Raw genomic sequence first — 13,663 nt, 5'->3', positions numbered from 1 at the left:
ACGAATTACATGGTCCATCAAAGTGTACAATCGGTTCTAGTTCTAACATTTCCAAGGCTGGTGGTAAAAAACAATCTGAAAATGATTAAATTTAACACGATTTCGATGAGTATTACCATTGATTTTATAATAGACTATTATAAAATCAATAGTATTACCTATTTTGTAAAATATAATATTAAATTTGAAATTTCATGCAAGATGACCGTTGTACTGGTGATAAGCACATGCACAATAAAATTAGTAATTACACAACGAATAATATTTATGATATAAATATATATATATTATTATATAGATATTGGTACTATAGTAGTATTCTACTACTATGTGTATTATGTATATAGTGTCCACAAATCACCAACAGTTACCTTTAAAAAAATAGATAGATATATAGAATAATATTTAGAAATTTTTTCTAGTAAATTTAATATTGTTACTTTGTCACTAAAAAACCAAATTCACAGTAGTGCATATGACAAAAAAAAAATACTAAATAAATACCTATGTATATTTTGTCACAGTAGTACCGAGTGCGGCGAATATACGTGACGACTAGCGGACACTCTGTCAATCGTCATATTATATTCATATTCATACAACCTTGAACTTACTCCATAGTCCATAATATAATGACATGTCTAAATACAACATTATAATTTATAGGTAAAACATTAGGTAGTTGTAGTAGTTATATACTATATTATAATATTGTATGGACTATATAGTCTAAATTCATAAGCTTGCATAACAGTTATAACGTATAACTCTTAAGTCATAAACTCTTAACAGTATGTTAGTAGTATAATACCCATTACTAGATATAGGAGTTATAGCATTTAGAAATTTTTTTTTATATGATGTCGATTTATAATAGACTAAGCTAGAATCCATTCTATATTTTACAATTTCAAGTTAAAAAATCAAACATTTTTAATGAATATTTTGCATATTATGAAAAAAGTACATATTTTTTATTATTGTGCAAACATTGCATTTTTTATGCATATGTAATACCATTTTCTAAATAATTTTGTCATTTTTAAACAACGTATTATAATACATACCTATGTCCTATGTACATAATTTCACAGATAATGTAGATATATTTCTATTAATATACTAATATAATATTAATAAAGCCAATAAAGGTATATGTAAGTACCAACAATAATATAATAAATTCAATAATTAAGATCACTAATCATTTTATCATATATTATAACATCAGTATACTTAATAAAGTTTATAATTAGCAATTAATACATTTACATTTTTTATATTATTGAAAATTCCAATACCTAAATTATGTAATAATACTTTTATACCTAATCTAAAATTGTATATCTCAAACACTTTACCTAATAATTCCCATTATAATGACAACATTTTTCTTGTTTTCTTGTCAAGAATATATTTTAGATTAAAAAAAAAAAGAATTGTCTTGGTATGAAAATCGTGTAGATTGTGTAAAGAAGATACTGAATTTAGAAAACAGAGGTGTCATTTGGACTTGCATGGATAAAGTAGAGTAATAATAATAATAATAATAATAATATATAATATATATATTTGAGTTTTTAAAATCCAATAGTTTGCTAATTTGGCCTATTTTTTAAAATTGGTTTCCATGAAAAATAGATAGATTCTAGATAAAACTGTGTTCTGTTACTTTTTTATAGAATATAGAAATATAAGTAAAAAAAAAATTTGAAAATTTAAAAATTAATGACGTAGTAAGTACAGTTGCACCTAATAATAATAATAATATACAGACATATCAAAGCGACTTATATTTTATATTATTTTGGCACCCAATAATAATTGATTATACTATATAATAGTATATACTATAGGTGCTTCGTGCTTAAATTTATATTCCAAATGAATTACAATGTTAAATTGTCTATAAAAATAATTTATTTATGATGTTCTATGTTTATCTAATATAAAAAGTACCTAATTTATTGTACAGATATGTACTCGTACATTTAAATATAATAACGGTTATAACTTATTAGTTATATTAGTAATAATAATTTATGTTAATATTTTAATAAATTGTAAACCTTGTTATAGATAGTTGATAGAACACAGTTGTTACTTATTTAATATTTTGTATATATTTAGTTATCACCGAATATCATAATATTAACTATTTCACTATTTCTTAATTCAAAAATTAATATAATTAGTTTAATCACCTAAATTAATTATTATTATTTTAATAATAATTATTACAATAAAATTAGATTACCTATAAGTGTAGTAGATAAGATTTTATGGGCCCCAGTCACGAGCATATTTAGTGGACTCCCCTCCCATATTATCATTTTTCCTTAACAAATAGATTAAATTTAATAAAAATAAAAATGTATAGTAAAATATTTTAAGTAGGTACTAATTAATATCGACGGTGAAGTTGTATAATATAGTTCCATAAAAAAAATTAAATGTCAACATAATCCATGAATTGCACTATAGTACTATATTATTTAGTATACCTATACGGCTATACTATACATATACCTATACACTCTACGCAGTCGAGTCTTGATAATTCGAATTTAAAGGAAGTTAAAAATTAAATCGACTTATGTATTTTTAGAGTTTCAAACATTACATTAAGTGTATAGAAGTTCCATTTGGACAAAAAAAATTTAAACTATCGAGGTTTACGAGTTATTAAAACTCGACTGTATAATGTATATAAGTATATTATAGGTAGGTAGGTTTATTAATTATTAATATCTGTTTCTTGGTCCACTTTTAACTTAGAAACAATAGAGACTACTGAATAATTTTCAGTGAAAGTTAATAGTTTTATGCCTTATATCAGTTATGTTCATAAAGATTCGCCGAGACTTTGGAACTTTGGAAGGGTTGTTTATTTATTTTCATTGTATCAGAATTCAGAAGCAGATTAATTTTATTAAATACTATTATAATTGCCTAGTAGAAATAAAGCATATACCTACATATTAAAATTAAAATACAAGAAACAAATTGTGTTAAATGATTAATAAGCAAAAGTGCAAAACATGATGAACTTTGAATGAAATATTGTTCAAAAAACAAACGATATATCTTTGAATACAATAAATAAATGTATGCAAACCACGAACTTAACTCGTATGAAGTAATTAAAAAAATCATATAGATAATTATTTAATTAAATAAGTACCTAGTACAATTTATTTCAAAACTGTACTCAGGTTATTCAGCTATTAGTAGTTAGTAGGTATTTATCTACACAATTTTTAGTCTTAATATTTTCTGAGTGTAAAAACATGTTTACACTCATACATTCTCATATTTACATTTTCATCTCTTATTAAAGTTATGACTTATGAGGTATCTATTTATGTAAAATATTACAATTTTAAAATGTTATAATATAATTTAATGAAAAATTTAAATACCATAAAATTCCCAACGTAAAAACACTGAAACACAGATAATGTTCTTAATTTTAAGTGATAATAGATCAATTAACACCACAAGATTGGTTCTGTTGAATAAATGTATTAATTTGATTGTAAGTCAGAGTCAAAAATAAATAGTAGGTAAACTGTCACATCTATCAAGATAAATCAATTTTATTTGAAGAAAAAAATGTATTATTATTGAAGCTAAGATAATTTTATACTTGAGTAGTTGAATCTATTAAAATTTTGTTTTAATTTTAATCGTTTCAGTTTTTTTCAAGTTGTTTTTTACAATGTTTATGTACCTAGTATCTACCTAAGCAATTGATTCCTGGTGTAAAACTTGTTATAGTAGACAGAAGTAATATTAATTTTTCATCAAGTAGGTTTATTGTTTATCCGATATTGTATAATATACTATACTATTATAATATTATAAATTATCAAATACCTACATAAATATCACGAACATTAGAATAACCGAGCGTTCATGATAAATAGAATGCATATCTAGGTACTTTATAGTTACTTTTTCAGTTTTCTTCGCATATTTTCATTATCTATACTATTTATATAATTGACATTATTTATACTTACAATTTCGAGCTCAACACATATAACTAATAACAATAGTACTATAGTAGTAATCATTCACTCGTCATTTGGCCATATTATGCTAATGACGCTATTATTGCTATTGCTATGTGATCATTATAATTGAGAGGTTTATATGAAATTACGAGTTTAATATTTTTCCCTCTACTTTTTTGTGGATTAATTCGACAGACGACTGATAGTGAAGATCTGAAGAAAAAAAAACATGTTCACAACTTCAAATATTTTTTGTATAGTCAATATGCAAATTTAACAGTTTTACTTTTATTTAAATTTTACATCACTATGCCATAGTCCATAAGAATTAGTATAGAGGAATTAGGAAGGTAGGTAGCCGTCGAATATTCTGGTGTCATTATGAATTTTTGAAAACAAATTGCATTATTTATCTACGTGTTGGTTTCTATTGGTTAATACTTAATACAGTAACCCATAGATAAGTATACCTTTTTTACAATGCAGCACACTTCATCTCCTTACAAAATGTTCGCGGCACAGCAATATTATTCTTATAATATCACCGAATATCGATAATAATATTGGTAAATACATACTTATAAAACTATTAATAGATTTTTCTCGGCACACTTCAAGGACGCTCGCGGCACACCGGTTGAAAACCAATGAGTTAATATATTTAAAGTTAGTGACTCACTGGTTACTGGTTAATGGTTAATATACTTTGGTACTATAACTATACTAATAGTTGGTTCTAATTCAAAATGTATGTGAAGGTGTATTTAATATTCATAACATTATTAATATTTGTAAATTGGTTAGGTATTAGTTATTAGTTAGTTTCTAGTTTTTAATGTTATTATTAAATACCATATAGTTGGGTACAATGGGTACATCGTATATTACCTACCTAATGTACAAGCCAAAATCTTAGAGTATATTAATTAGAATACTCTTAGTTGTAATTAAATTCATTCCGAAATATACCATTTTAGGTGTTTAATATGTATATTGTATTTTACATTTTTACCATAATATTTTACTATTTTATTCGGTTGTATAAATATTAGTAATTAATATTATTTTTGTCATTTGATTTTAGAAGTGGTGTCACCACAAAACTGTTCAAATGATAACATTAAACATATTAATAATATTATATTATTATGTTATTCTCTTTCTGTGCCTTACTACTGACTAGTGACTAGTGGTACCACAGAATAGTTTGGTGGTACTAACACTGTTAGTTGTGGAGTGTGGACTCGTCGGACGTTCGGCTCCGATTTCAATAACTCGTTACTCGAGACTCGCGACCACTCAAGTATTTTTACAATAGGTTTACTAGCCTTATTATCAGTTATCGTTTATATTATGCTGATAATAAATATTAACTAACAATTTAACATTATTATTTAATTACTTATTTTCGTGAACTATTTTAAAAACATTTTGTTGACGTTTAAACATAGTTACGCTACACATATATTAGTTATTAGTTGTACTTGTAACGTTGTAAGTTATAACTATTACATATTGTGAATTTGTAATAGATAACGGTTTTGAAGAGAATTCGATTTAAACAGTTATTAGTCATTTTCTAGTTGTAAGTATCAAAATAAAAAGTTAAATATTGTTGATAATATATTTATTAATTATTATTATAATCCTACTAACTAGTTTCTTTGTTTTTAAAAAGTTTTTATCATTCAGCAATAAAAATGTTTGCTACAATGTATAAAACACTTCTTGATAAATCCGAAATGAACGCTAAGAAGGAATCGATTGTGGAGGAATCTGAAACAGTTAAAATTACTTCTAAAGATGTTAAACACATGCTAAATGAATTGGATGAGATCAAAGATAATTCAGATAGTTGTTCTGTGACAAAAGACGATGTTATTGATGCTATTGAGTCATTGTCTATCATTGATAATCATCCAGAACATTTAAATGATAATGCTTCAGTTGAATATTTTGACGACACTAAAAGTGAAGTAAGCTCTATTGGAGAAAACCAAATAGATGTTGCTACAATTGAGGATCCCAATATAAAAAAAACTGTGAATAGAATAAATAGTCTTCAATGTTTATTTACGTGGAATGTAAAGTCAAAAAAGAAAAATTTTATTTTACACATACGGAATAAATATGGAGAATACAACTTAAATTTATCTTTATCTGAATTTACACTAGAAAGGTAGGTAAGTTTTAATAAATAATTTGAATAAAATACCAAGTGTACATTATAATTTAAGACAAGTCAAATTCACTTTTAATTAACTAATAGTTTTTAATTTATGGCAATGTACTTCAATATGTTATAACTAGAGTACTAGACACTTCTAAATATCAAATACCTTAGTATCTTCATTGAATTATAATTTTTGTATTCGCCCATTACTAATTTTAAAATATACAAAACTACTCACTAACCTATCATTCAATAAAATCTAGGAAATTGCCTTAGATTGCTTAATTAAGGACTCAAAAGATGGTGTTTACTTGCTCATAGTTAAAAAAAAAAAACAATTTTAAATAATTTACAACAAATTCTACTAGGAAAGTAGAAACTCTTTATTTTGAATTACTCTATGTATTTTATTCTCATAAATTTTTTTATATTCTAATAGATATGATTATCATTTTATTATTTTTGTTTATTTAAATAAATTATATAGTATGTTAAAATATGTGTGCTATGTATAAGGTTTACTATATTATTGGTATATTAATTTAATATATAGTTAATATAATAAAATTGAAAAACATTTATTTAAACTCCAGCCCACAAGAGTAGTAAACCGTGTCCTAACTAAAATGTATCAAAATTCATGCATTTACCATTAACAACATTGTCATCGGTATACATTCGTGAAACGGTTTACTCCTCACATGGACCTTATTAAGATGAGTTTTAAGTTTTTAATCTGTTTCTATTTAATTTTAGTCTACTATTCAAAACTATGATTTATAATATATTTGGTTCTATGGTTGAACAATATTAATGTTTGTTATTCTTAGGTTTATAGGTAATTTAATTATTTCTTATGAATTATTTCATAATGGTGAGCCTGAATTAGCCCAAATGAAAATATTGGAAATTGGGAAATGGCTTGAAGAATTAGATAAAGGTACTGATGAGTTTTATTTATCTATTAAAACTGGTCTTCAACATATTATGAAGGCCACTTTCATTCATATGTTATTTGCTACAAATCTTACTGGAGAATGTAAATGGGTAAGCTGATAATTTTAATTAGGTATTATTTATTAATTATTCTCATTATAACAATTAAAATTTTAAAGTATGTTTTATTTTAAATATTATGTATTAGTTATATTTAAACCAAACACTTCTTGTTTTGGTATGAGAAGATTTTTATGTTGATTATGAGTATTGTATAATGTTTTTTACACAATAGTATTACTTGGGTAGTTGGGTGTTTGAGAAAATGCCACACTTGCATCTGTTGTCTTTGTCTTACATGTATAAAAATTTATAAAATTTGCGTTTAATAAAACCAATTTTATGTTGTTAGTTTTAAAAATTGTGAATTAACCTATTATTAAACTATTTAAACTTAAAGAATATTCAAGTTTTTCAATCTAACACTCTTACCCTACCCTGGTCTCTCTTGATATTCAATCACATAGAATAAAATTATATAGAACTATCGACCGTTATGGATTAATCAAAGTGATTCACTTATAGTCAATCTAGAAGAGGATACTCCTATGCTAATAAAGATTCCAAAGCACATTTCAAATAAATCTCCATCACCTATTTATATAAAAGAAATATTCAATTTTCCTGACTTACTCTACACGGATTAAACTTATGATAATTTTGCATTTCAACTATAAATTGACCTTAAAACAAATAAAAAATCCTAATTCTTACAAACAAACAATCTCTCTTTTAAAATAGAACAATACTGAATATCATACCTATTAGTTAAAAGATAATAAACCTATATTATGTGCAGTAATTCAGAATCTACATCTCTCTTCAAAAATCAACATAAATAAAAATAAGTTATAAATGTGTCTTTTGAGGTTTATCAAATCAATAGTGTACTATTTGAAGTTAACAAAATTGGTAGTAATTACAATGCAAAATACCAATTATTGAGCTGTTGTTAAAAACTCCACAGGGTTTGTTTTAAATTTGACTTTGTCTCAAATAATAAGCTAAAAGTTATTGCCCTCATGAACTTACTTAATAAAAATCTAGGTATTCTTAATATTCTTATTGCCAAAAAAAAAAAAAAAAAATTGATAATAAGTTATTTTAATCAAAAAAGTACATATTTATTTTATAAGTTATTTAACATCAAAAGTAGGATAAAAATTTGTTTCACACTTTCCTCATGACGTGTAAGAAACTATATTTTGCTAATTTGTGCATATTTATAGTTTTTAGTGCTATTTTGCTAATTTAGTTTTGAGTACTATTTATAGACATATTTTTATACAATAAAGGAAATAAACTGAATAAAGTATACAAATACTAAAACAATAAATGTATTTTTTTCAAAAAAATCTAAAAATTCTTTAATAAAAAAACATTTTATTAACAATTTTATTTTGCATATTTACCAATTTTTAGTGATATTTCGGTGTTTTTCAGGTGCATATTATTGAAATGTTTTAAAAAACTATTAAAGACTGAAATAGTAAAATAAATATAATATCCGATTGGTAACTACTAATTAGGTAGTAAATATAAATTGTTGGTATTAGTTTTATTTTAATGTTGGTTCAGGGTACCAGGGTTCAAAAAAGTAACATATGTTTGGCATATATTTGGAGTATTAGATATAGGTAAAAGGTGTATTGGTGCATTCATAATTATAATAATATATGTTATAAAGATATATTATAAAAATATTGTAACATTTGAGTATTTGAAAAGTTTAAATTGGAAGAAAGATATATTCATTCTTTATAACACTGCTTCTAAACATTTTCAAGTTATAACCCTCAAATAAAGTATTACATTTTTTTGCATTCCTTATAAATATTTTTCTTATGATCACTAATAGGAAATTTCATGTGTTGATGATCCTGTATAATCAATAGGTAACCATGAAGTCAAGAATTGTTATGCTATACATTTTATTTTGAAAAAGTGTAAACTGATATTATATTACAGCATAATACCAAAATATCTTAGTTTTATTTATTTTTTTCAGTTATTGGATGATATTGTTTTATTGGCCGTAATGGATTCTAAATCAAGAGCAGCTATACATGCAATACGTGCAGCTGTGTTAATTGAATATGGAAATCCAAGCTATTTAAAAAAAGCTTGTGAGACAGCTAAGAAAGCATGTGATTTAGATCCTAAAATTTCTCATTGGTTTTATATTCATTCACTTGCGTTAACAGCTCAAAGACAATTCTTACAGTCTTATAAATCAGTTCCAACTGAAAATGAAATTAATGCAATTAATCAAGCAAATATTTTGTTTAATGGAATTAATGTACTTTTCAAATATCATGAAATTGTTCTGTTTAGAGAAACTACAATTGGAAGTTTTCATAATAATAAAAACAAAAATGATAAATCTTTGATAAAAAAAAATTTACAAGACAACAAAAAAATTGTTAAAATGATCAAGTATGTAAATCTATCAGGATTCATTATTTATATAAAATTACTTTTCAAGTATAATTTTCTATTGTTATGAATGATTTTGGCATATAATCATAAAACAGCATAACTGTAGTATAACTATAGAGATTATTATTTACTTCTTAATAAAAATAAAACTTTAAAATATTAGTTCTAAATATTTCACAAATGACCTGTAATTAAAATTCTATTCTTTTTTTTTATAGAAATATAATTATTTATTTTATTTTAGAGCTATAATAAGCAAGGACCCAAAAGACCCTCTCTTGGTAGTTAACTGCGCTAGAATATTAATGACTCTTCCAATTATGGTTCGTGATTTTAATTTGGGAAAACAATACTTAACAAAAGCCTTTGAAATGGCACCAAATGATCCAACTGTTTTACGAGCAATTGAAAACACAGTTCAGGCTTATAAAGATATTGTAAGATATATTGTTAGTTAATTTTCATAACATGTTTTAGTTGTTTTTTTTTTTTTTTTAGTCTAATAAACAGAAACCTAAAAATAATGAAACAACAAAACAAAATCAACCACCGTTGAAGAAGAAAAAATCTAAATTAGAAATTGATTTTGAATTTATTGTAAAAAAACAAAAAAATGGGGAAAATCCTATTACTTGCCTCACTGATTTAATTCCTAAATATGATGGCCTTGATAAATCAAAAATTATAGCTCAACTATGTTCTTATACAATATTATTTACAAACAATCTAAAATCGAGTGTTGAAGAGTTTATTAAGTTGATAGAAATACCAGGAATTACCAATAATGATATAATTACAGTAAGTATTTTTCTTAAATATTTTTAAAAATATAGTAATTTTGACATGTTTTAGGTAAGATTTTCTGACTATACATAACTAGCAAATTATTTATCTATAATACTTTATTATTATTAATGTAGTTAATTAGAAATCAATTAATTATGCAAAAAAAAATACTAGTTATTCTATTCAATTTAATTTAATTTCTGATCTAAATATAATCAAAAAACCTCTTTTTGGAAACTTTATTAGTGGTTTATAGTAGTAAATTTTATTAAGTGACTACATTATGCGGTCAAAGCCAAAATTCTATAGAACTTAAAAATGATTAGGAAAAACAATTAAATTGCCAAAGATTTTATTATTTGCTATAACTCAAAAATTTAACTTTCATAATTTTGCCAAGTGTATAAGAACTTGTTTTAATTTTCTAAATATTTGAATTTTTTTTTTTTCATTTATTGATTAAATAAATGTTTAACTCGGAAAATTGTAATAAATTTTTTTAGTATAAAATTATTATAATATGTTTTATTTTAAGCTATTAATACAAATATTCTTTTCACACCATTCTATGGTATAAAAGTACTATCTTAAAATGCACTTACAGTCATTTATAATATTAAACTATAATTATTATTTTGTAATATATGCAACTTATTTTCGTAAAATTACTTCAACCTATAGTATAACTAATACTAGTATGATGCAAGAGGTTCTACTCCCTTATATAACTTCTTATAAGTATTTTATTTGTTTCAGAAACATTCTTCATTGTTTGGTTCAAAGCCATTTAATTTATCAGAGCTTATTTGTAATGAAATCAGATTGGCTACAAATTTAAGTGGTACTTCTTCTGATGATATGCTGTATTTTTTTAAAACATTAGCTAAAATTATGGAAACATGTAATTTAAAAATTAAAGAAGTTGACTCATCCATGAAAAGTAAGCTTATTGTTGATTCAAATGTCAAATCTACAATTTTAAAGGCATCAGTGCAAAGTGAAACTGAATCTTCAGATAGCGAAAGTGTTGATAAAAATATTAAAAAAAAAAATCGTAAAGCAAAGCACTTGCAAACAAAAGGTCCTAAAGTATTTACTAACAATGTGGAATTGAATAAAAAAGAAAAAATTTCAAATTATCAATCTAAAAATAATAAAAATACCTCAGAAAAAACACAAAATACAAAACCACAGCCAAAAGCACAAAATAAAAAACCACAGCCAAAGTCAAAAGCAAATGATGTCAATCAAATGAAAGTCAAAGTGGAGAAAGTTTTAAATTCTTCTAATGAAAAAGGAGCTGGACTTAATTTCTCTAAAAATTTAAGTGTGGAGAGTTTGAAAAAATGTTTAGAAAGGAATTCAGAAGTACACCGTTACACCCAACAATTATATCAAAACATTTTATCTAACACACAATCACGGTTTAATTCGTCTAATGTATCTTCTGGTGATCTTAATACTTATTTCAATCAAAACCATGCAAACTTTAGCTCACCATTACAATCGAATCCATTTCAGGGTCCTTCACATACACCACCATTACTTAGTTTAACACCCCAAATAAAACCACAAAATCCAAAACCTAAGCAAAAAAAAAATTCTGCTCAGCTTAAATCAAAAGAAAAATAGATTTAGCTAATTTTGTTTATTGTTATTTTATTTTATTAAAAGATACTATGTTATTTCATCATATTGTCAGAAATTAAATGTATCTATAATTATACCATATTTTTATTAAATAATTTAATACATTTTAAAAACATGTTTGTAATCTGGTTCAATATTAAATAATTATTAAAAATTTCTTTTTTTCTTTTTCATTTTATTATTATAATTTAAAATATATTCAGTTATGGAAATAATTATAAAAAGAGTTCACTGCTTTGAAGCTGTATATAGTGTATAATATAGTTTCATACATTTGGACACAAATATTTATGTAACATATTATTAAGTATTTATGTATATAGATAAGTAGATTTAAAATATTATTTTTATTAGTGTTTATGATGAGGCAATGACAGCAATTGATGAATTCTAATTTTTAAAGTCTTACTGAGCATTTTTGGTATATCTCAGACTGAACTTTACTTCTTCCCTTCCTCAAAAAAAAGGTTCTTGAGGTTAAAAATATTTGTGATGTGAGTTATTATAATTTAATACTTTTCTTTCTCATATTTAAAACAAATTAAGAATGTGCAATTTAAATGTATAGTATTCCATTGTAATACTTGACAAGAGCTTATAAAAATAATAATTTGGGAGTCGTGCAGTTAAGAATGAATCTGAATATTTTTTCAATGTAAATATTTTATTAAAAAATACCAAGTTGTAAAGAACCAATCAAAGGACATTAAAGTATGTTCAAGGGACCAAAATATAAGCATACAACTGAATCATTGGATGTTTAATTACTTTTTAGTTTTAAAAATTGTTAACTGTTATTAGTTATGTATTTTTATTTTTTAGATAATGCTTTGTTGACAGATTTATAATTTATAGATATTAAGATATCTAATAATAGGGGTGTTAAGTAACAAATTATGACAGTTGCTACTGGCGCTACTGCTCTAGTACAATGAAACAGGTTAGAACAAATATGTTCACGTGTAATTTGTAGATTTTGAAATTGAATTATGCGTCTACTTTTTCTAGGGATCATTATTTTAATACGCTTTTTTAATTCATAATTGTGTTTTCTGTATGTTAGTGTAGTGAGCCATTCTTTGAAGAAATTTAAGTTGTCAATTTGGTATTTAAGCATCCTGTTTTATTCCATCCATTTATAAAAACTAATCAAGAGTTATAAGTTTTATACTTGAATTTTCTGTAATTTATGTTAGATTTTTCATAGAAAATAATTTACATAATATGTTGGAGTTACCTGATTATTGTTTAGCACTTTTCCACAAATTGGAAATTAAAAACCTGATTCAGGCATTTTCATTATTACAATATTATCTTATAGCAATAACATGAGTACCAATGCTTGTGTCTGTAAATTGTAATTACAAATTATAAATCATACATCTTACTTTTTTAATCAGTTTAATCTATACACTATATATAATATAATCTTGTAGATATTTAATAGTACCTACCTATAGAACAGAGGTTTCTAAACAATTTTTTTTGCGTACCACTACATAAATTATGATTCTATTTCTATGGCAGCGGTTCTCAACCTTTTTTCATTCACGTACCCCTTGACCTCTCTCATCACTATTTCACGTACCTCCCCCCAAAT

At 24.3% G+C, this 13,663-nt stretch overlaps 1 protein-coding gene across 1 annotated transcript; it reads left to right on the top strand.

Moving 5' to 3' along the window:
- Window positions 1-5,243: 5,243 nt before the first annotated feature.
- On the top strand, window positions 5,244-12,220 carry LOC114133034 (uncharacterized). The gene is made up of 7 exons (XM_027998656.2): window positions 5,244-5,604; window positions 5,698-6,198; window positions 7,023-7,239; window positions 9,197-9,624; window positions 9,872-10,064; window positions 10,126-10,425; window positions 11,170-12,220. The coding sequence occupies exons 2-7, from the start codon at window positions 5,720-5,722 to the stop codon at window positions 12,043-12,045; spliced, it is 2,493 nt and encodes an 830-aa protein (XP_027854457.1). The 5' UTR covers window positions 5,244-5,604; window positions 5,698-5,719; the 3' UTR covers window positions 12,046-12,220.
- Window positions 12,221-13,663: the final 1,443 nt, after the last annotated feature.

This window comes from Aphis gossypii, chromosome 2 (assembly GCF_020184175.1).
Source record: "Aphis gossypii isolate Hap1 chromosome 2, ASM2018417v2, whole genome shotgun sequence".
Lineage (NCBI taxonomy): Eukaryota > Metazoa > Arthropoda > Insecta > Hemiptera > Aphididae > Aphis > Aphis gossypii.
The sequence above is the reverse complement of the archived record's forward strand: the minus strand, read 5'-3'. Positions and strand labels throughout refer to the sequence as shown.

Bases quoted from the DNA above. Each gene is read 5' to 3' on its own strand.
- LOC114133034 (XM_027998656.2), top strand. From the start codon at position 5,720: ATGTTTGCTACAATGTATAAAACACTTCTTGATAAATCCGAAATGAAC. The intron at 7,240-9,196 runs GTAAGCTGATAA...TATTTTTTTCAG, and splicing joins TTACTGGAGAATGTAAATGG to TTATTGGATGATATTGTTTT. The intron at 9,625-9,871 runs GTATGTAAATCT...ATTTTATTTTAG, and splicing joins AAAATTGTTAAAATGATCAA to AGCTATAATAAGCAAGGACC.